This window comes from Oratosquilla oratoria, chromosome 12 (assembly GCF_046742065.1).
Source record: "Oratosquilla oratoria isolate Oo_2021 chromosome 12, ASM4674206v1, whole genome shotgun sequence".
Classification (NCBI taxonomy): domain Eukaryota; kingdom Metazoa; phylum Arthropoda; class Malacostraca; order Stomatopoda; family Squillidae; genus Oratosquilla; species Oratosquilla oratoria.
The window spans coordinates 49,993,761-50,017,920 of NC_134788.1; the positions used below are offsets into that span (position 1 = coordinate 49,993,761).

At 40.8% G+C, this 24,160-nt stretch overlaps 2 protein-coding genes across 2 annotated transcripts in view; both read right to left on the reverse strand.

The window, feature by feature from the left end:
* Positions 1–275: 275 nt before the first annotated feature.
* Positions 276–6,501, reverse strand: LOC143031701 (uncharacterized). The gene is made up of 2 exons (XM_076195870.1): positions 6,216–6,501; positions 276–3,501 (listed from the first exon to the last, which is right to left on the reverse strand). The coding sequence occupies exon 2, from the start codon at positions 3,436–3,438 to the stop codon at positions 1,894–1,896; it is 1,545 nt and encodes a 514-aa protein (XP_076051985.1). The 5' UTR covers positions 3,439–3,501; positions 6,216–6,501; the 3' UTR covers positions 276–1,893.
* A 5,511-nt stretch (positions 6,502–12,012) lies between these two features.
* Positions 12,013–24,160, reverse strand: part of woc (zinc finger protein without children) — a 118,377-nt gene continuing 106,229 nt past the window's right edge. The window contains exons 19-22 of the mRNA XM_076195871.1: positions 23,173–23,309; positions 21,977–22,103; positions 20,267–20,360; positions 12,013–19,031 (exon numbers count right to left, since the gene is read on the reverse strand). Coding sequence (XP_076051986.1) covers positions 18,848–19,031; positions 20,267–20,360; positions 21,977–22,103; positions 23,173–23,309 — 542 coding nt within the window. The 3' untranslated portion in view covers positions 12,013–18,847. The remainder of the gene's footprint in view (positions 19,032–20,266; positions 20,361–21,976; positions 22,104–23,172; positions 23,310–24,160) is intronic.

Consider the following 24,160-nt stretch of genomic DNA (forward strand, 5'->3'; position numbering starts at 1 on the left):
CTGGATGACGGGTCATCCCTGCACCTTGTCCACTGCCCTGGGTCAGAAGCAGTGTCGCAAGACACAGCACATCCACAGCAAGGCCGCTTCATTAAATCGGCGACCCCCCTCTCCGTCCCCCCATGAGTAAATGTCAAATATAGACACAGGTTTTCGCTTGACCACCAACAGACACTGAATGTTTACATTCAATTTCTAAAAAAGGATTCAATTCAACAATTATCGATTCCAAGTACGTTTATTTGAAGATATTTAAGAGAAAAAATTCACTCCAATAAAAAACAGAATTTAGCAATCAAATCTAAAATTTCTTAAATTATACAAATTAAAACAGAAATATATCTATAACCATATTATTTCCTATACACATAGGGCGATAATTATCATTTATAATCTTATCATGAATGTATTATCAATCCTTACTACCATTATTATTAGTAATTATGCTATTATTATTATTACTGTTATTATCTTATATACATTCCTACAATATACAAAACTGTTCAGGGTTCGAATCCTGCCCAGCGCTGAACATTTCATCATGAATACACTGCGAGCCGGTACTACACACCTGGTGGACAAAGAACTCTGAGCTCTCATCCGGGAGGGTAATACCTCTCGATCACGAGCTCAGCACGTGATCCAAGATCATAGTGTGCATGATGTTTAAAATACTCAACAGCTTAGAAAGGAATACAGGAAAACTAGATTTGTGAAACAGATTACGTTTTTGTTGGATGAAACAGCCAGGAATATAACAGAGAGCACCGGTGATGTGTATATATCAACCACATCAACTTTTTTCCATTTCAGTTCCGACAGCGTCTCAGTCTCCGAATATGTTTCCCATAGAGAGAGAGAGAGAGAGTGTGTGTGTATTCACATCGGATCTGCTGCAGTCTCTGTCGAGACAGCCAGACACCACCCTACGGCAGTGAGCTCAGAGCTCCTTATTAGCCGATCTCTGGGTAGGTCTGAGACCACTCACACACCACACACCGGGACAGCAAGGTCACAACTCCTTGACTAACGTCCCGTACCTACTCGCTGCTAGGTGAACAGGGGCTACACATGAAAGGAGACAAACCCAACTTATCTCCGCCCGACCGGGGAATCGAACCCCGGTTCTCTGGCTTGTGAGGCCAGTGCTTTACCAATCCGCCACCGAGCCGTGTGTGTGTGTGTGTGTGTGTGCCATTATGACATTTGGAAATTAATTATTAGTCCGTGAACTAAGTCGTTCCGTTTTGTAGAGTCATGGCGTGATGGTACGGTCTTCGTCTTATAAAAAGCAAGCTGCTCAGGCGAGGGTTCGAATCCCAGTAGTAGAGTTTATTTCCATATACATATATATGTATATATATATGCGCACATATATATAATGGAATAAATTTTTCGTCACAGTGAAGTCTTAAAAGTAATCATGCCGGCTGTCGCCTAGGATCGAGCCCGAGCCTAGCTTGTTACCATGCGACCGCTCTACCGATGCATTACTGTAGCTACGCAACTCCTCTAACCTTATCACGTACCTACGATACAGGAATAAAAAAAAAAAAAAAAAAAAAAAAAAAAGCCGTCATGAACACCCCAGGCCCGAGTTCGATCCCAAGCGACAGCTGCTATGTATGTGTATGTATATATATATATATATATATATATATATATATATACACTTTGTTACAAAACATGTATCAAGACTGTAAGATTAAATGTCGATTTCTGGCTTTCTATGTACAAAATAGAAATCAACCTCGTATTCTCGGTTTCTATGTACAAAATATAAGACTATATTAGAATAAATCTCATAATCCCGTTTTTTCCTGCCGTGCGTTCCTTTCAACAAAGACGACACAATCTTCTTCTGAGTCGTCACGCGACGTCCGGAGGTTGACATTAGGAGGGTCCTTTCCTTGTGTGCGTTTTCATGTGATTTGTGAGGAGATATTTTTCAGAGAAAGCGGTACGGCACACGTCACACCCAAAAGGCTTTTCTCCCGTGTGGGTCTTGATGTGCCTCGTCAGCTTACCCTTCTCCGCGAACGTCGCGGCGCAGAGGTCGCACTTGAAGGGCCTCGACCCCGCGTGGGCTACTGCGTGCTTGTCGAGTTTGCGTTGACGCGAGAAGGCCGCGTCGCACAGGTCACACTTGAAACGGTTCTCCTCGATGTGGGTCTTCATGTGGAGCTTGACGTAACCCTTTTCGGAGAAAACGGCGCCGCAAAATTCGCACTTGAAAGGCTTCTCTCCTGTGTGGGTGACGGCGTGCCTCTTCAGAGCCCCCTTCTGCGAGAAGGCGGCGTCGCACAGGGAGCACTGGTGCGGTTTTTCACCTGTGTGGGTCATGACGTGCCTCGTGAGGACGTGCTTCCTCGTGAAGGCCGCTCCGCAAATACCACAGGGGAAGGGCCTCTCGCCTGTGTGGCTCCTGACGTGAATCCTGAGGGAGGCCCGGCGCAGGAAAGCCGAATCGCAATGGTCACAGCGAAACGGCTTCTCGCCCGTGTGGGTCATCATGTGATACCTCAGATCGATCTTCCTCGTCAGAGCTGCGTCACACACGTCGCACTGGTACGGCTTCTCACCCGTGTGTGTCATGACGTGACACGTCAGGGCGCCCTTCTGGCAGAAGGCGGCGTCGCACAGGTCGCACTGGTACGGCTTCTCTCCGGTGTGGGTCATCAGGTGGTTCTTGAGGTTGTCCTTCCCGGCGAAGGCGGCGTCGCACAGGTCGCACTGGTAAGGCTTCTCGCCTGTGTGGGTCATCATGTGTCTTTTCAGATTACCTTTGCCCGCGAAGACCGCGGCGCAAAAGTCACAGTGGAACGGTTTCTCTCCTGTGTGGGTCAACACGTGTCTGTTGAAGTTGCACTTCTCCGTGAAGGAAGCGTCGCAGAGGCCACATCTGAAGGGTTTCTCCCCTGTACAGTGGGACACCATGCGATGCCTCTGCAGCTTCGTCTTCCGCGAGAAACTTGCCTCGCACAGGTCGCAGCCGAAAGGCGTCTCGCCCGTGTGGGTCATGACATGTTTCTTGCGGTTGGCTTTCTCCGAGAACGTCGCATCGCACAAGTCACACTTGAAAGGCTTCTCCCCCGTGTGGGTCTTCAGGTGTCTGTTGAGGGCGCCCTTGATGCAGAAGGCGGCGCTGCAGAGGTCACACTTGAAAGGGCGCTCGCCAGTGTGGCTCATGACGTGCCTCTTGAGAGCGCTCTTCACCGTGAACCTCGCGTCGCAGACGTCGCAACGGAGCGGCTTCTCTCCAGTGTGGGAGGTCAGGTGGTAACCCAGAGTACTCTTCCGGGTGAAAGCTGCATCGCAAAGGTCACACTGGAAAGGCTTCTCTCCTGTGTGGCTCTTGATATGCCTCTTCAGGTTACACTTTAGTGAATAGGTGCAGTCGCATATGTTACACTGAAAAGATTTCCTCTCCGTGTGCATGGCGGATTACATACAACGCACAGCCACCACTTCAACTAAAACCTGGACGGTTCAAGTGTCAACCTGAAAAGAAAAGGCTCTTTAATGTCTACATTTGGGATCTATCCAATCTGGAAAGATTAGTTTCCTGGCCGTAATTAAGTAATACGCGATTTGTGGAGAACATGTAATATCAACACCGTGCAGAATTTTTCCTCTCATACTCAAATCAACACACGGTAGCACTTTTATAGACGTTAGTTCAGTTATCATACACGCATACTGTCTATTACGAATGTTAATTGTGGTTTTCCTTGTGTGTAATTAACGAAGCCTGTATTTTTCAATACTTGCACGAATGGTCTTGTAATTACAAAATACCGCGCGTCATTACGTCATGGTCGCGTTGATACTGGCCTTGTGTGGAAATTGTCTGGAATGGATATATGCTAACATAAATAGATGAATCATTAAATAAACAAACAAATAAACACATTGGTAGATGTTACTATATTAAGATTGATGAACAAATTCTAATAGTTCAGTCAAAATGCCACCCTGACACCCTCTATCACTCGCACCCTCCAACTACCCAAAGACGACAGTAATTGTTACTTGACTGAAAAACATATAATAGAAATATAAGAGCAAAACAAAATTCTAAAAATATATCCGAATTCGGGTACGTTTTCCCGCGCTAAGTAAGCTTGGTGTCGGTTAGTTTTGGTTCTGCCTCCAAAGTGGCCGCACACTTGTCTTTGTTGTGCTAATCAAATTAATTATTCAACTCAAATTCGCTTCATTAGCGAAGAAACAGGAATCTGAAGAACTAGGAAATAAGGTGAGTGATACATCGCTCTGTGAATACAGAATTCTTGGTACTCCTACAAAAAGGCGCAAATAATACAATGACAGTAATGAAATAAATATATAATCATACAAGGAGTGTTTACACAATCCACTATACGCGTCAGCCAACTGTATACCCATACTCGCAGCACATCCATACCACAAATTCACTTCCTTTTAGTCTCTCTCTCAAACTACGTCTTGTTTCAGGTTACCTATACCTTATTTTTTTCTGCCTCTACCACTAAATTACCACTGGAATAACCGAATAATCATAAAAAAAAAAAAAAAATGCACTCATTAGCAATAGCCGCATGATAAGCACCGAGATCCAAACAAATTAATTTTGGATATTAATGTGGATAGTGTGTCTTTATGTGAAGGTACAGGAGGAGAAAGAGAAAAAGTTAGCTGGCATGCGCATGCGCTTTGCGTCAGTATTTGAGTTGGTTCATATTAACGACTTCAGTACAACTGAAAATCTCACGCGCAGCATCGGCTGCCGAACGCACGATGCATCACACTACTCGTTCTTTTTTACAATGAGTAATAATAAACACATAAAACATGATCAATCCAGTTTACAGAATCCGGGGTTAACTCATGCACTACAATATATATATATATATATATATATATATATATATATATATATATATATATATATATATATATATATATATAATCAAGACGCCAACGTTGGCATCCTCTGTGTACCACTCACGCCTTATGACGCCTACGTGGACGCCATCGTTATGGAGTGGTTAAGTTGCTATATGCACCATCTTCATTTTATTCTATTTTTTAAACCATGTATAACTGCTGTTGGGTAGAGTTTAATTTTTTATTTTTCTATTTTTTTTTTTTTTTTTTTTTTTTTAAAATGCTTAATTGGAATTGAATATTGTTCATGGTATTTATATAAGATATCTAGTTCTAATCTTATTATTTCTATGCTTGGTTGGCGGATGTGTGGGTGGGGGGTTAAGGTTGTCGAAATGTAACTGTCGCCTGTCTTTCAATTAACCATTTCCTGGGAAACGACTTGCAATGTTCATAATCAATGGATTAATTCTATACATTTTACATTTTTGTTGATGAACATTGTCTCGAGATGAAACTCACATATTTTTCAAATATCAATTTCCTTGAAAACTACTTGCAATATTCATAATAATAAATGGATTAATGTTCCACATTTTACTAATTTTGATTATGTTTGCCTAGAACGGAATTTTTCATATGATTCCGATGTTCAGTTTAATTTATCACATAGAGATGCATATGTTGCCTAGTCTCCAAATAATCATATCGTGGGGAAATGCTATTTTATGAAATTTGCATTGAATGATTTTTTTTTCTAATATTAATTCTAATCTATCGCACCCATAATACGTGCCCATCAAAACATTTTGCTGGGATTTTAATTATATGTTTACTCATTTTTACTTTTATTATATTTTTTGGTCTTTTTACTTTTAAGTATGTTGACATACAGAATATACTGGACACACTAATTTTGGTATCCATATTCCATGCATGCGGGATTGTAGAAATTTACCTAAAAGCTCAAGGTTAGGTTACCTTGTTGCGATGGAACCACCTCACATCAATTCCACTGACACTTAAATTAGTATTCTGAAACATTAACATATTACGTAAACTACATTCTAGTAGTTTCTGTTCTCCGTTGAAATAGAGTTCAATGTATTACAATTGCCGCTAACCCCAAAACAATATTAAATTTCACTGTAACCACTTATACATTACATAGGATATTAAGGTTCTTTCAGCACGCCAGTCTTTCATTTGGTCTCGTTATTGACCCATCGCTTTCTCATCAGTGCATTCAATACTTATTTAAATTACTGATCTATAAACTGGCTCTTTCGGGTCCATTAATCAATATTCCTGATTGTGAAAATGCCTACAGATGAATTACTCATTACCTGTGTGATTTTCTTCTGTGTACACAATCTTTGAGAGATCACAAATGTGAAGAAAATGTCAAATGTTCTTGCAACGCTACAATTCAGTTTTTGTTATGAATTTCTTGACGTTTGTTTACTCCAAGCTGGAGAAAACGGAAATGTACAACTGGCGAAAGAAAATGTAAGAATATGGAATATGAAGGGAAGACTAATCTTTATTTTATATTTTCGCTACAAAGTTGTTTGATCTATTTCTTCATTACTAATGTATTATGTCTATTACTTTATTTATTCATTTTATTTGTAATTGTTGCAGTAGTGAAGACCACTGTGGTATATATATATCCTTGAAAATAAAATGTTCTATGCCAAGCTTGAATTTATAGTTGACCAGTGCGCGCCACTTGACACATATAAATAATTTTAAATGCATACGTAAGTATATGAATGAATGTATAAAACGCTTAAATAAACACATAAGTACATACAAAACATTTCTCCAGTGCATGTGCTTTTATACATACTATTAGATACGCAGTATTTCTTACGTGCATGTTACTGTATATGACAATTCAATAGGACATCAACGTTACAGAACCTCAAAACAAGCACATTCTCGAATTCAAAATAACAGAAAATGTCTACATCATCATGCCCTTCCGCCACTACCTCAAAACCACAGCCAGACTCCTAGTCAGTCACCCAGGCTAATACACAGGCAAATAAACAAAAAACCCAAGACACAGTGATACATACATACATACATATACCAAAGGCTTTTTCCCCCTACACGGGGGGTAGCCAAAAAGAAAAAGGCATAGAAAACACTCCCACCCATTCCATTTTCTATATATTCCACTCCCCTCCACCCTCCCTCCTATCTTAGCACCTCCTGGTTGACGGGTCATCCCTGCATCCTGTCCACTGCCCTGGGTCAGAAGCAGTGTCGCAAGACACAGCACATCCACAGCAAGGCCGCTTCATTAAATCGGTGACCCCCCCTCTCCGTCCCCCCCATGCAGAAAAGGAGAAGACGGGGAGAAATCCCGTCAGGCTGCGTCAAATTTTGCTCACACATACTACCTCACCACCATCCACCCGCCCATCCCACCTCATGCATCACATCATCATCCATATACAACCATTCTCCATTCACCCCTGTCTTCTGTCTTCTCCCGTCCTTCCTCAACATACATTCCCCTCTTCCCCAAAGCCCCCTTCACCCCATCCATCCACCTCATCCTAGGACGTCCCCTCATGTTCACTCCCTCCACATCTGCCTTCCATACCTCTTTTACTAGTCTTTCTCCACTCATTCTTTCCATGTGTCCAAACCATCCTAATACTCTTTCATCGACCCTATCTCCCAACTCCCTTTCCACCCCCGTTCTTCTCCTCACCTCCTTATTTCTCACTCTGTCTAGCCTAGTAACCCCCATCATACTTCTCAGACACCTCATCTCAAACACATTCAAACTCCTTCTCTCTTCCTCTCTTATGTTCCATGTTTCTGCCCATTACAGTGCTGTTGGAACAATCACTCCTTCATACAGGCTCCTCTTAGCATCCATTCCCAAATGTCTATTCCTCATTACACTCTTCAATCCACCAAGGCATTTACTCGCTTCTCTCAATCTACGTTCTACCTACACCTTCACTCCACCTTTCCCTGCCACATTTGCACCCAAGTATCTAAAACTATCCACTTCCTCCAGTCGCTCTCCCTTAAAGCTCACTTCCCCTTAAAGCTCACTTCCCGTCTACTGCTACTTTCACCCCTTGTACATTTCATCACCTTACTTTTACCCACATTTATCTTTAGCTTTCTTCTATCACATACTCTCCCAAACTCTGTCACCAACTTCCTCAGTCCCTCCTCCGATCCTGCTACAAACGCAGTGTCGTCAGCAAACAACAGCTGACTCACCTCCCACTTTTCTCCATTTTCTTTTACCATCTCCAATCCCTGACCCGCCACCCTTACATTAACCTCTCGCACTACACCATCCATGTATAAGTTGAACAGCCAGGGCGACATAACGCATCCTTGACGAAGTCCCACCTTTACCTCGAACCACTCACTCTCTCCATTTCTAATACTGACACAAGCTCTACTACTCTCATAAAAACTCTTGACAGCTCTTAGAAGCTTTCCTCCTATCCCATATATCTGCAGTACCTCCCACAGTGCCTTTCTGTCTACCCTATCGTAAGCCTTTTCCAGATCCATAAAAGCCAAAAAAAAAAACATCCTTCCCCTTTCCTATAGCTTTCTCACATATCTGTCTTACCACAAAGATCTGATCTACACAACCTCTACCCGTCTTAAATCCACACTGTTCCTCACCAACTACTCCTTCTGTTCCTCTCCTAATCCTCTCAATCAAGATCCTCCCATAAGCCTTCCCAACTACACTTAACAAGCTAATCCCTCTGAAACTACTACATTCACACTTGTCCCCTTTTCCCTTGTAAAGTGGAACTATACAGGCACTCCTCCAGTCCTCCGGCACTCTACCCTCTCTCCAGCAAACATTATATAACCTCACAAGGCCAGTCCACCATCACTGTACCTCCTTTTTTTAGACATTCTGCATGGCATCCATCCAGACCAGGTGCCTTACCTGCTTTCATCATCTTAACAACTGCCTTCACTTCATCCTTCCTTATTTCTCCTCACTCATCACAGTCATTTTCTTAGCATTTCCCACTGCAACTATCTTTCCCTCCCTAACATTTAGCAACTCCCTTAAATATTCTGCCCATCTTCCCCTTACTGCCTTCTCTTCCATTATCATCTCTCCATCTGCACCTTTTACCTTTTCTTCTCTACTTGATTCGCCTCCTCTTCCTCTCTTAATTTCTTTCCAAAACATTTTTTTATTACTTTCAAATTTTTCTGTCATACTCTTACCCCACTTCACATCTGCTCTCCTCTTTGCCTCCTTTACCTTTTGCTTTAATTCTCTTTTCTTTTCTTTGTACCTCTCATATGACTCCCTCGTCCTATTTTGTAACCAATCTGTGAAAGCTCGCTTCTTCTCTTCTGCAACCTTCTTTGTTTCCTCATCCCACCATTCACTACCCTTCCTTCTATTTCCTCCTGTCCTTCTTGTTCCACACACCATCCTTGCACACTTTGTGACTCCCTCCTTGAACCATCCCCATTCCTCCTACACACCTAGCTCTACTTTATCCTTTACTCCCTCCCACTCCTCCTTCAGCTTTTTCTTGTACTCCTTCTCCTTTTCATTTAAAGAGTTCACTCTAAGCACCTCCCTACCTTTTGTCCCTTTCCTTTTTCTCCATCTATCCTCCACCCTCAACTTACCTTCCACCAAAAAATGATCTGATATTCCCCCACCCTCTCCCCTTAGCACATGTACATCCTTAGCTCTCCCTATCATAGTCCTATTTACCACTACATAATCCATCAACCACCCTTCCATCCACCACCCTCTCCCATGTGTACTTATGCTTGACTTTCTTCCGAAACACTGTATTTGCTATCATCAACTCTCTAGACACACATCCACCATCAACTCTCCACTACGATTTTGTCCTGGAATTCCACATTTCCCAACCACTCCATCAGTTGGACCATTTCCTACCCTAGCATTAAGGTCTCCCAGTACTATTACATTGACATTTCTCCCTAAATCCTCTATGCACTCATTTAAATCTATCCAAAAGGCCTCCCTTTCTTCTACAGTCTTCTCACTGCCAGGCCCATATGCACTTACAAAGACCCACACCTCCTTTCCCAATTTCACCTTCATCCACATTATCCTTGAGGAAACCTCCTTCCACTCCACTACACGTTTACCTATCTCTTCACTTACTAAAATAGCCACCCCTTCCCTCCCTCGCCCTCTCTTCACTCCTGATAACCTCCCACTTACACTCCCAAACTTACACTCACCCTTCCCTTTCAACTTAGTTTCACTCAAAGCCAACACATCCATCTTTCTTCTCACAAACATACTACCTATCTCTTCCCTTTTACTCTCATCTGTACCACATCCACGCACATTAAAAGACCCAAACCTTAGGGTGCTGGTCGGCCTTAGGGTGCAGCTGCTATCGCGCACCTCTCGCCCAAATTTTCATATCGCGCGGCGCGGCGCGCGGCTGCTATCACGCGCCCCCGTGACGTCACGGGCGGCGGCCAACTTTGTTGGCTTGAGCTGCACGCTGATTGGTCGAGGGTTTGTTTACATGTACAGGCCACCACACTGCTCCTACACGGTGCGCTGTGTACGAGTGTTGGCACGTGATAGCTGCAACATTTTTTGTAGAAGTGACTTGTCACTTGTTCTCAGGCCCCACTCCGTGAATATGTGAGTACTACAGTACAAACAGTATTCAATTTCTTTTTGAACACTTCTGGAAAAATGTGACCCAAAAGACAATTCACCATGCATGGCGAAATGTGTTGGAGGACCGACGTGGGAGAGTGGAAGGTGAGCCACAGAGTCATCGAAGGCCGAGGCAGAGGCAGCTGCACAAGAGGCCCGCCAAGTTCCTGGAGGTGGTTTTGAGGCCACAACAGAGGGTGAAATCCTGGAAATGATACAGCAGCCAGCCCCTGTTACAGTTGCTGACATCATGGAAGAGGACGGGGATGATGAGAGAGGAGAACATGAGGAGGAGGAGGAGGAGGGTCAGGTAACCACGCGTGCGGGACTCACCATAGCCGGCGTCAAGAAACTGATCGACTGGGGCATCAGGATGCGGCACCTCTTTGAGCAAGATAGCTCCATCAACAGTGAAGCAAGATGTTCGCTCGTAATTAGAGCACTAGAAGGTTACAACGAACAGCATCATTCCCACATCAACACCCTGCAGCAACGCCAGATCACAACATTCTTAAGCAAGGTTTACACGCTACGATAAATTGTAGCGATTTATTGTAATGAAAAGGTTGTTACAATTTGTCATTACGACGTGTAATTAACAGGAGATCGTAGCGATAAATCGCTACGATCTGTTTACACGTAATGACAAATTGTAAGAACCTTTTCATTACAATAAATCGCTACAATTTATCGTAGCGTGTAAACCTTGCTTTACGCCGGCGCGCCGTGACACAACCAGCCGACCCACAACCAGGACCATCACAAGAGGATTCTGGGGATGATGCGGATTATTTTAAGGGTTTTGAGACTCCTACAGCCATAGATGACTTCCTCGACGAGATACAACGTCAAGTGGGTGGTCAGTAACAAGCCACCCCAGCCTCGGAACTCCTCTAACCCACCCAAACCCCTCACCACCCTCAAAAAGGTAAAATAAATGTCTATGAAATGTCTATTTTTCATTCTATAGCCTTGATGTGTTTTTATATTACAACACTGGATTGTATGTTTAAGCAATTTTGTTAAGGTGAAAACAGTGAAGATAAAGGAGAAATATTGGTCAAGTTGGAGGACAATTTTTGGTCTGGGTACGAATTATAATTAATACCATTAGTACTTAAGTTCCGCTATCGCGTTTTCAGCTATCGCGCGGCTTTAGCCGCACCAATTAGGCGCGATAGCCGGGGGATGGGTGTAGTTATCTCTGTTGTATCAGTGAAGAACTGTTTCTATTTTACCTGCTCAAAGTTGTAGGGAGAGAACAGTTGGCGACGACTGCTCTCCATTTATGAAAAAGTGTTATGAAATACAACTGAAGTTGACAAGAGAGATAGAAGTGAGGGGTTGGCAGATTTTGGAAATTGCAGCATTTGATGAATAAAATAGGTTGGCAGCACCCAGGAAAAACATATAAGAATGGTCACTGCCATCCAAGGACTGAAATGAAACATCTGACATGGAAATACAAAATCTATATTACACTGGAATGCCCAAACTGATCTGTACATTGACTGTAGTGGCAACATTTCACCACTACTATGATGCCCAGCGACCTCTTAAGTATTAAGCTGTTTGTTGAGTCAGGAACGGCAGATGGCAGGCAGACTTATACTGCAATGCTGCTGTCACAGACTTTTTTTTTTTTTTTCTTGCTAAAACAGATCCAAGACGACTTGGCCAGATAATATATGCTTAACTAAAGTTTCACATGAACTTAAGACAGGTCACCTGATGATAAACACTGTCATCAATAGTGTCTGTATGGCATTACTGGCCGAGTCGTCTGAACCGTGAACAAAACAAAGATAAAGAAGACAACAACAATAATAAAGATAAATAAATAAAAGGTTACTCTTTTCCATCTATTACCTACCCCTCCATGGCTAGGTAAGAAGGATTCATTTATCAGAAGTACAAGGGCTGAACTATCTCCTGTGCTCACCCAATACTGTAACAACTCTTAGAGTGCCTCTTAGAAATATAGCATATGTTATTCTTAAGGAAATGTTGACCATTGAGGAATAAAGTATAAAGCATGATCTAGCTACCAACAATATAAAATGCAATTCAAGGACCTGTATACAGATAGGTCAGATGGTCATATCTCTTCTCCAAATAAGCAAACCAATTGAAACAAGTAATTTGATGTATGTATACCACATTCTTTTTTGAAAAACAAGTTGTCTTCACACCATGAAATATTTATCAAACCATGTTTTGGAGAAAGAAGATTTGGCAATCTTATACCTGCTAAGAATCTGGATTTGCACTAAAATTGTGGATTGCAATAACTTGATACAGAGGCAAGTGATATCTCAACACTTGTTTCATCCCGGATCTTCTTCCAGGTTACCAGTTAGCAGGTTCCTCTGTGGAAAACTTATCCAGACATCACTTGCCTTTAACTCCACCTATTCTGATGGCCAGCAGTTCCTTCCTTCCTTCCTTCTAGGCAACACTGCTGAAGATGGCTTTTGAGGGGGGATTAGTTTGTGTAATACACCACATTTCAAAGAGAGAAGAATTCACTTTTTTCTTAGCATTCTAGGTCAAGCAGTTTCCATCAATCACAACTACAAATTATTTATCTTCAAAATTCACTTAAAATTGATGAGACATAGTTTTTTCTTCCTAAATAACTGGGAGCAACCAGTTTTAAATGACTGTCAATCAATAACAATGTAAAAGGCTTGGATGGTTATGTTGAACTTCAATGACAACAAACAAACCAATGAGCTTTCCCTATGGACTGCTGTTGCCCAAAAGGTCAGACATGTCTTGAAATTTTGGGTCCTTTTTATCATCTGATTCCTCAATCTCTGGAAATCCAAGGTCTCCCTTTGACTTATAAAAAAAAGAAAAGAAATAACAATAATAATAATAATGAAATAAAAAATAAATTACTAAGAATAAAAAATAAAAAACAATAATAATAATAAATCAAATGGACTCGACTGGTTTTTCACAATTACCGTACTTAATTTAGAAACACTACAGATCAAAAGAAAAAGAAATAAAATTCTTTGTTATTGATTGACTTACTGCAGTAACTGTTGTACGGAAAAACTGCAAGCACTTCAACAGTAACTACAGCATCCTTTGATAGATGACAATGTCTGACCCTTGGTGTCCCCTCCCTCCCCTGTCAAAATACGGTGCCTGCCAGGAGAGGCTGGAGTAAGGGGTGAGCATAAACACTAATATTATCATTCACACAAATCAGGTAGAGCAAAAATTAAAAAGAAAAATATATATATATGTATATACATATATCTTTTCTATTATGTTACAGAAGTTTTATATCAAGCAGCTGATCCTGTAGCTACACAGTTCACTGTTTGATTAAAACTGTGTTCATCTTATCTACGATGTTGCAGCAGCTACACAAAATGAAAACTGCAATACACATAATTTATACAAAATCCTAATCCTGGCCATCCTAAAGATTTCCTGTGCATTTTAAAATACAGGAGCAATGCACAACACAGAAATTGAGTGTACAGTGCAGTTCAGTTATTTTCACTGAATCTTGTGTTACAAAAAATTATGTAGGAAAGAAAAAAAAAATCATGCAATGACACAAAGACCATACAATCACAGTGCTTCCTTCTATACATACACAAGCGATTGACAATCTTTTCAAATCTGGTAGCTCTCGACACATTTTGATGTTTTTCCTCTTTATCTGCTGTTTTGCAAGACTAAAACAAAGAATTTATGCATTAAACACTGCTTACATTGAAGGACTGATGTATGACAACACGTACTACGACACCTGCTGGCGAAAGTCCTTGTGTTTGCACCAAATTTCGTAACACAGTGGCATTACTTCTTGCACTCCAGTCACAAGGCTATCACAGGTCCTCTGCCTGCCAGGCCTGCACGTGCATTTCACAGTTTATCTGGTGCAAAAATGGAAAAAAAAAAACGAAAAAACGTCTGCTCTGGCCTAAGTTTACGTTTCCTTCAATTTATGGCACTCTATCATATCAGAGACCCTTTGTTGGGACTGATTATAGGTCTCTTCAGTAAAGAGACAACTCTTTAACAGTCATAATAAAGCCTAAATCTTGTTATACTTTCTTTTCTCATACCTTGGCAGCACCATTAACATATTGCAAATGAACCTATTCTGAATTCCTTTTGTATAGATATATGTGTGTGTGTGTGTGTGTGTATCTACCTAGTTGTATTATACATGTGTGTGTGTGTGTATCTACCTAGTTGTGTTATTCATGTGTGTGTGTGTGATTCACCATGGTCTTGGATTGCATGTTGGACTCGTGAGTGACAGCTATTTCCCTCCCGGAAGAGAGCTCAGAGCTCATATATGACCGATCTATGGGTAATGCTGTGACCTTACAAACACACATACCCCCAACTCCCTGCCCACGAAAGCTGGAGTAATGACTCACAGCACAGCGATACTGAAATTATTTCACCCCTGGGCAGGATTCGAACTCAGACTACCATAGCGGTGGCTGTGAACACTACCACTGTGCCATTGAGTCATCTGTGTGTGTCTGTGTGTATTTACCTAGTTGTATTTTACGGGAAGTGTGTGTGGGCGAGTGTGTATTTTATTTTTTACCTAAATGTATTTTTGTATATACCATATCAAAATGCCACTTCCTTCTTATAGGCAGGCTGGCTGAGTCAAATCATTGTATTTATTGACCATAATCGTAATGTACAGGAACAGAACTGCACTTCTGGGCTCGTGTCTCTTTCTCCATCATACCTAGATTTGAATTTGCTTATGGTTTTAGTTTGGACGATATCATCTACACTACATCTATGTAGAGAACTGTTGTTTATGTCATTCAAACATGTGATCTTCTTCAATTTGTTCTTATGACCAGATGATGCTTTCCTGTCCTAAAAATAAGAGATCTGTAAATTCTATCTTAAACCATTAATGACTTTGGCAATACTAACAAGTCACCTCTTTCTCTTCTTTCCGTCAATGATGTCTGGTAAATTGTCGTGTCTTCCGTCATGTCATTTACGTAACCCAAGAACTTTGTGGGATTCCACTAGCCATCCTCCTCCAACCTGACATCTTATCCTTCACAACTGTTCTCATGTATTGGTCTTTCAGGAACCTTTAATTCAAACAATGAGTCTACTATTGAGTTCTCCAATATGCTCCAATTTTCTCAATAGTCAATTGTGAGGTACCTTGTCAAACTCCTTCTCTAGATCCAAATATACACAGTCCACCCAACCCTCTCTTTCTCTTTTGCAGACCATCAAATGCTTAAGTAAGCTTAGCAAGTTTGATAATGAAGAGAAAACATGTTGAAAACGTGTTTCTTCTCAGACTGGAGAATGCTATAGTAATATGGTCATCGTACAACAAGAAAGATACAATAAAAATTGAGAAAATTCAAAGACAGACAGCAACTTGAGGGGTTTCAGGTCTAGCTGGTATCAACCAATAAATCCATTACCTTGGTTCTCTCTTGTTGGAGACTTGCCTTTAGGAAACCAGCCTATAAGTTACTCCTTGAAGAAACTCTGTCTAGCAGTCTGGAAGAGGTGCGTGTAACAGCAGTGTGGTGCTCAGTGTCATCTGTACTGGTGATTGCACCTGAGACAACTCAAGTCTGTCTGTTGACAAGCCAATTCTGTGTTGGTACTAGTATAATGTGGGATGGTGAATTGAATGTTGGTATAACTTTTACTTGTCTAGTGAATGATTTCTCTGCAGGGTTCATTTCTAGGGGAGTTGGGTGAAGAATAATATTTGAAAATTCTTTGTGACGTGCTTATTTTAGAATCTGACAGTGTGTATATTTTTGTATGGATGTGCTGCAGGGTACAGGAAATGGATTGTTGTACTTGTTCGAGTAGAATACCACTGGAGTTGTTTTTATGTTGCTTTCAGTGGGCTACGTATGAGTTACGGTGTGAAGGGGTGGGTTTGAGAGCTCTAACATAGAGCTGGGTATCTCATTCTTGTATGTTGCTCTATGGTAATAATGATTTTGGTTTTTGAGATGAGATATACTACTGGTGTTGTTTTGTGCAGCCGCCACTTACTATTTTCAATGGTTTATTTCATGTTGTTTGTAGGATGTCTCTGTGTTCCTAATTGCTGGATACCATGCTGTGGATGCATAGCTACAAGTAGTTCTGACAAGTTGTTTGTATGCAGTAATCAAAATATATGAAGAGAGGATAAATATACTGGAGCAGCCAACATAGAATAAAAGAGATAATATGACAGAAGTACTCAAAACCAAGAAAGGACTGGATGCAACCAATAAACAAGACTTCTTAATGTGGAATCAAAGGAACACCTGAGAAACTGAAGACGAGGTATTTGAAAGGTATAAGAAAATACATTTTCCATACAGAAGCATTGATCTATGGGAGAAGACCTATGCAAGAAGAAATAGTACAGTGAGATAGAATAAGCAAATTTAAAATTGAATTTGACCAATGGGAGTGTAAAGAAAGGATCCCATAAGTCTAGCTCTTGTCCTGTGTACTGCGATTAGGTGTGTGTGTGTATATGTGTGTATGTACATATATATATATATATATATATACATATATACAAATGAGCAGCAGTAATGTGGTCCTCACACAAACCAAAGGATGCAAATACCATTGAGAATACAAAGAGCAACATGGAACTTTATCTCCTGCCCAGCCGACAAACCATATAGGGAAACATTAAAAGTACTGGGTCTGTCATTATCAAAAGAAAGGGGATGGTAAAATGATGAAAGGAGAGGGTAAAACTGATAGGGATGGATGATACCTTGGTTTAGGAGTGTCACAAAATCATGGGAACAAATTGGATGACTACATGCAGGAGGGATATTGAGGAACAGTTTTCCATACAGACGAGTCAATGCGTGAAATAGTCCAATCTAAAACCATAAACAAATTCATGTCAAAGTTTTATCATCAGAGACAAGGACATGACACCTAACAAGTACACTTCCTCTCATGTACAATTACTGGGTAAATATAAAAAAAAAAATGAGGGAGAGTGAAAGTTAAACTATCATAATAAACGAATTGATTGTACACAAGCATTTTTACGTACCTCTGGTGAGATTACTTAAGCAAAAATGACAGGAATCCCAAGCTTACACAGATACATCAATTGATTTCCATAGACATATCCCAGGTGCCCCCCCCGCATCTATTTTATCATTGCACTAAAAACTAAATGCACTTTGCATCATACAAACTCTCTACCACTTCCTAGACAATGCTGAATACAAGAAAAGCAAGGAGAAAGAGGAGGAGAGATGAATGGGCTTAATTTAGAGAGAATGGTGAAGAAGAATATCTACAGGAGTGTGGTAGTAGTACCTACTGTTGAGTGCAACAAACAGTGACATGATCACCAGCTGCAGATGTAAAGTGAATGCATTACTACAAACACGTGAGATTCCTGTGCCATGCCCCGTTCACCTGCAGTATATCAATAAAAAAAATATATATATATAAAAAAAAAAGAGAGAGATGACGACTGCAAAAATTTGTTACCCAAGGTCACACTTACTCTCCACATGATATCCTCTGGTTGGAAATGCATGGTCACAACTGATGTATTCCTTCTTCCAGGCAGTCGGCCACCTCTTCCTCCTCACCCACCCCTGCCTGCCCATCATCACGCACTCCTCTGGAGTGTCCCCACTCTGCTGTCACTTGCGTTTTGGTTTCTGACTTGCCACTCTGCACAGATCTAAGTTGAGCACAGTCATGCAAAGATACCAAGTACCTGTTGTCCTTTCCTTGCTGGTATTAACCACATCTTTCCCAGTTTCCCCCATCTCTAATTGCACTTTTTTTTTTTTTTTCATAAACTACATTATCTTCTTTCTTGGCTGTGACCACAGTCGTCACCTTCAACACGTGTTCGGACTTCTCGGGCAAGCGCAACTCCTTCAAGGGTCCACGTAGTGCAAAACACAACTGTAACAGACCCACCCACCAGCTGGTACAAGGTTACAAGGCCCCTTACCTTGTTTCTTTCTGTGACTGTATTCCTTTGAAGGTGCACCTCTACTTGCATTCTAATATTTAGATCTTTCATTTCTTTACTCTTATTTTCCTTTCCTCTTTTACTCTCTCACTTCTTGTTCTCCTTCTTCCGTTTCGTTTTCGCCACCTACGTCTCTACTTCCCTTCCTCTTTTTCCTTCACTCTGCCAGTTCTTCCCGCAGAAGCTCCATCCATCAGGGAGCATGTTGTAGTTCCTGGTGGGTGCAACAGACAACACAGCTAATCCGTCATGGAGACGGAGTGGTACTGTTGGCCAGAGGGTCAGCATACCACTTGTGCCCCGAGAGCCTGCTGCACCTCACTGACCATGAGTGTTCTCTGGAGCATCTTGTGCAGGGTGGCTGGCTGTACACCCTGGTTCGAGAACCAGACAGGTGCGTCTGGGTCACAGGCCCGAACAGGGTACACGTAGTACATGCTGGGGTGTGTACGTACGCTGTCCGGGCTGGGGGAAAAAGAGGAGGGTAAATGTCATCAAGTTGTTTTGCAAAGAATATGGAATACTATTAAGTTGTTTTGCAAATAATGTGATTGTGCCAACAGCACTGTATGGGGTAGAAACATGGAGCATAAGAGAGGAAGGGAGGAGGAGTTTGAATGTGTTTGAGATGAGGTGTCTGATGGGGGTTACTAGGCTAGATAGAGTGAGAAATGAGGAGGTGAGGAGGAGAACTGGGGTGGTAAGGAAGTTGGGAGATAGGGTGGATGAAAGAGTAATAGGATGGTTTGGACACATGGAAAGAATGAGTGAAGAAAGACTAGTAAAAGAGGTATGGAAGGCAGATGTGGAGGGAGTGAACATGAGGGGGGGCAACCTAGGATAAGATGGATGGATGGGGTGAAAGGGGCTTTGGGGAAGAGGGGAATGTCTGTTGAGGAAGGATGAGAGAGGACAGAAGACAGGGGTGAATGGAGAAGGGTTGTATATGGATGATGTTGTGATGCATGAGGTGGAATGGGTGGGGGGATGGGGGGTGAGGTAGTATGTGTGACCAGATTTTGATGCAGCCCGAAGGGATTTCTCCCCGTCTTCTCCTTTTCTGCATGGGGGGACGGAGAGGGGGGCGTCGCTGATTTAATGAAGCGGCCTTGCTGTGGATGTGCTGTGTCTTGCGACACTGCCTCTGACCCAGGGCAGTGGACAAGATGCAGTGATGACCCGTCATCCAGGAAGTGCCAAGATAAGAGGGAGGGTGGAGGGAAGTGGAGTGTATTAGGGATGGAATGGGAGGGAATGGTTTTTATGCCTTTTTCTTTTTGGCTACCTCCCTTGTAAGGGGGAAAAAGCCCTTGGTATATGTATGTATGTAAAACTCACAAAACAAGAGAGCTGCCGATATGAGGAGGCATGGGAGGGAGGGAGGGAGGGAGGGCCACCAAATAAATGAAGCAGTGATTCCCTTCCGTGGATGTGCTGTGCCTTGCTGCACTGCTTCTGATCTGGGTAGTGGGCGGGAGACAGGGATGACTCTTTATCGACAAAGAGCTAATATATAAGGAGAAACAACTGGGTGATGGCTGGGAATTCACATGCCTTGGCTGGCTGGCTACCTCACTTCTAAGTGAGAGGGAGCTTTTGGTGTACAGACACCCAATCTTTTTGTTGTGTCACACTGCAAGAATAAGCTCTGCCTCCTCCTCCTCCTCCTCATGCAAGACAAATGACGTGAATATACTCACCACTTGGATAGGTAGAACTCATAGAGCTTGACAGGACACCGGAGTGGGTTGTGCAGGTTTTCGTGGAGCTCGTGCAGGCTACTGGGATCACTCCCTGATGACACAAGTAAAATAAATACATATGTAATAATAATTAATAATTGATAATAATAATAATAATCATTAACTGGCTTTTGGAGAACTACCAGTAATATTTGCATGCCTTAGATGACCACCTGATTTTCATGGAGCTCATGCAGGGTACTAGGATCACTCCCTGATGATACAAGTAAAAAAAAAAAAAATATATATATATATATATATATATATATATATATATACATATATATATATATATATATATATAATAACAATAATAATAATAATAATAATGATATGATGATTCTGATATGGTTTAACATCACAAACTCCTCCCATTGGATGGCTAGGATGGTGCCCCTTACAGAGGACTTTGTAGCGTGGAATTTAACAAACCATAATGCCCTTGGTTCAACTTCACCGGTGGCAGGGTTCGAACCACCATACCCTTGACCTTCTCCAGAAGTAACGATGCCCTAAACCAATCGGGCAGCGAGCATCCATACCTCTTGGTATCTATCATATAAGGGAGTCCATCTCCCTCTTTGTATACAAATGTAATTTCTAATATTAAGAAAATGTAAAATAAAATTCTAGTCATTAACTCAATTAAGAAAACACTAATAATTATAATAACAGGAACAATGATAATTCATACATAGATACACATACCAAAAGGTCATAATTGTATAAATTGTACAAAGTAATAAAATATTGATTGTATATGTCATGGCAGACGAGAAATTCAGTACCAAGTCCAAAGAGATTAGGAATTTAATCTAATCCTACTCTTACTGATGATATCCATTTACCTTTATGTGGTAGCTAACCACATCAATAAAAGATCCTAGCCCCTAAGTCTAGACATAAATCTTCAAAATGGCAGAGATTTTACCTAAATCTCTATGTTGGCAACCTAAATGCTTATGTCTAGACATTCTAGACATAAGCATTTAAGTCACCGACATAGGGTTTTGGGTAAAATCTTTGCCATTTCGAAGATTTATGTCTAGACTTAAGGGTTAGGATCTTTAATAAATTTGGCCCCAGAAGCTACCAGAAGGGGCTGGATGACTGCACTGTGGATATCTGTCCAGGACGCAACACTTGACTCCATACCATACAACCCACAGTGGACGACTGCATTGTATGCAATTATACATGTCAATAACGCCATATACACTCTTTAAGGGATTTGTGGGACAACCCCGTTCCAGCCACGGTGTTCCTTGGAGAGGTCTACAAATGGGATTGCTTGGCCAGATAGTCAGTCTAGGGCCGGGGTTCTCAACCTATTTTCACGAATACCCCATACTTATGTATTGCTATTCTTTAACTTTTTGAAGATAACTTCAAGACTAAATTTAATAGTTTTGTATGCACTAACTGCTAGTAGCTTTCGGCTGGCAGCCACACTTGTGAACCGCCTTGGCCCAATAACGTTCCATGAACCACAGGTTGAGAGCTACTGGTCTAGGGAACGACAACAACAACAACTCGGCACAGGAATGGAACCCCTCACCTCCTCTTTCACTCCTTCCCAATTATAACATTCCTTTGAGTGCACCTCATCTCAATTTGTGTCCTTATTTTCTACGAGTGCGCAGTGTCCTGTTTCTAACAGATTCCTACCTTCTTCCCTAAAACCTTTTTTGGGGAAATATTTGAGCAGAGAAGTTCTGTTGTCCAGGTGGTCGTTGGATCGTCGCCACTGCTTGACAATCTGCACAAAGGACAATGACATGTGTTCCTCCACCGTCTGAAACAAAGAATCAGAGAAAGAAATTAATACATCTATACGTATACCAAAGGCTTTTTCCCCCGTAAAAGGGAGGTAGCCAAAGTCAAAAGGCATAAAAAAAAAAAAAAAATACATACATACATATACCAAAGGATTTTTACCCCTTACAAGGGAGGTAGCAAAAAAAAAAAAAAAAAAAAAAAAAAAAAGGAAAAAAAAAAAAAAACACCAGGCATAAAAACAACTTCCACCCATTACATCCCTATCACACTCCCCTCCACCCTCTTAGCCTCCCTCTTATTTTGGATCATATACTGTGTTGGTGAACACATAAATATTAGCCTTAGATGACCAAATGCCTTTTCTTCTACTATTTATTTATTTATTTTATCTATTAATAACTTTTTTTTTCCAGAAAGTATGGGAAAAAATAATAATTAATGTATTAATAAATCAATAGAATTTTATTTATTTATCAATAAATTTTTTCAAGAACATTTGGGAATTTTTTTTTAATTTATTAATAAATAAAATAAATAAATAAATGGCAGAAGAAAATGTATTTGATTGTCTAAGGCTAACATTTATGATAAATACAACTTGTTCACCAACAGAGATATGATCCTCTTCAAAAGGAGGTTGGGGCGTATAAACAGCAAACAAACCATTTGAAAATACAGCCTTGGCATACAGGTGCTAACTGAAACCCTCCTATATTTCTTATTTCCTTACTTATTTATTTTTCTCATTTATTCATTCATTTATCTTTCATAACTATGTTGAAGTTCCAGCTTGCACACAAACTTCATTACATACTCTCTCTATACTGCACAGGTCCACCTTTAGCACCTCCTCCTGTGTAAAGGGTACTTACTCCAACCTGAGTAACCAACTCATCTGACTAGTTTGTGTTGAATTGTGCATTCCAATTCATGGTGCCTATCACCTTCTTCAACCTAACAACACCTTGAAATGGAAGACTACCTTCAACCTAAGGACCTTTGTGTTGAAATAGAAGAGACTATTGATAAGCACATGCAGAGTGTGAGCAGCACTAGTCCAATACATCACATCAACCACCACCTACCTTCAATCTAAAGACCTTTGTGTTGAAATAGAAGAGACTATTGATAAGCACATGCGGAGTGTGGGCACCTAATTGCTTGCTCTCCCACAACACCTCCTCGTGGATGCAAGTCATCACCCGCACTGACGAAGACAATGCTGTAATCAGAGAACATGGCTTCTGAGTAATGAAAACAAGATGGTTAAAGCAATTTTTTCTGTTTTATCTGAAGGCTGTAGCCATGGTGGTTGGGGCTATGGGGGGGCTTAGCCCCCCAAAAATCCAATCAGCCCCCAAATTGATTTTTACTCAAAAGTATTATAAATCCACTCAACCGAAAAACTTACAAAAAATAAGCTAAGGTTATGGTGAATTTGTGACACATAATGTATATACATAAAACATAAAATTGTAGTTATCATTACAGGCATATCAAATATTATCAATGAAAATCGACTAAAACACATGAATCTGTTTTCCCTAAAAAAGCGTAGACTCAGAGGTGACTTGATACAGGTCTTTAAGATTTTAAAGGGAATTGACAACATCAAAAGTGACAAAATTTTCACATTGAATGAGAATCAGACAAGAAACAATGGTCTCAAACTGTCCGGAAATAGATTCAATTTAGAAGTAGGTAGAAACAACTTTGCCAACCGTGTAGTAAATGAATGGAATAAACTTCCTGCACAGGTAGTGCAATGTAGTTCAGTTCGAAGCTTTAAGAATCAGTTAGATAAATACCTAAGTAAGATGCTGTAATGATTATAATTTATCTTATATTATTTGTTTTTGTTTTGTTATCATTTGTCTGTCTGATTTTCATTTATTATTAGTTATATGTCAATTTATTATTATTTACTATTTACCTGTTTGTTTATTATTTAACTATACCTATGCATTTGTTTATGTATTTTATTTGTTATTTACATTATTAAAGTTTTTATTTATTGTTTTATTATTAATATGATTTTTTTTTCGCATCCGACCTAGATATGGATCAAAAGGT

Excerpts from the sequence above, each read along its gene's own strand:
- LOC143031701 (XM_076195870.1), bottom strand. The coding sequence starts at position 3,438 with ATGCACACGGAGAGGAAATCTTTTCAGTGTAACATATGCGACTGCACC.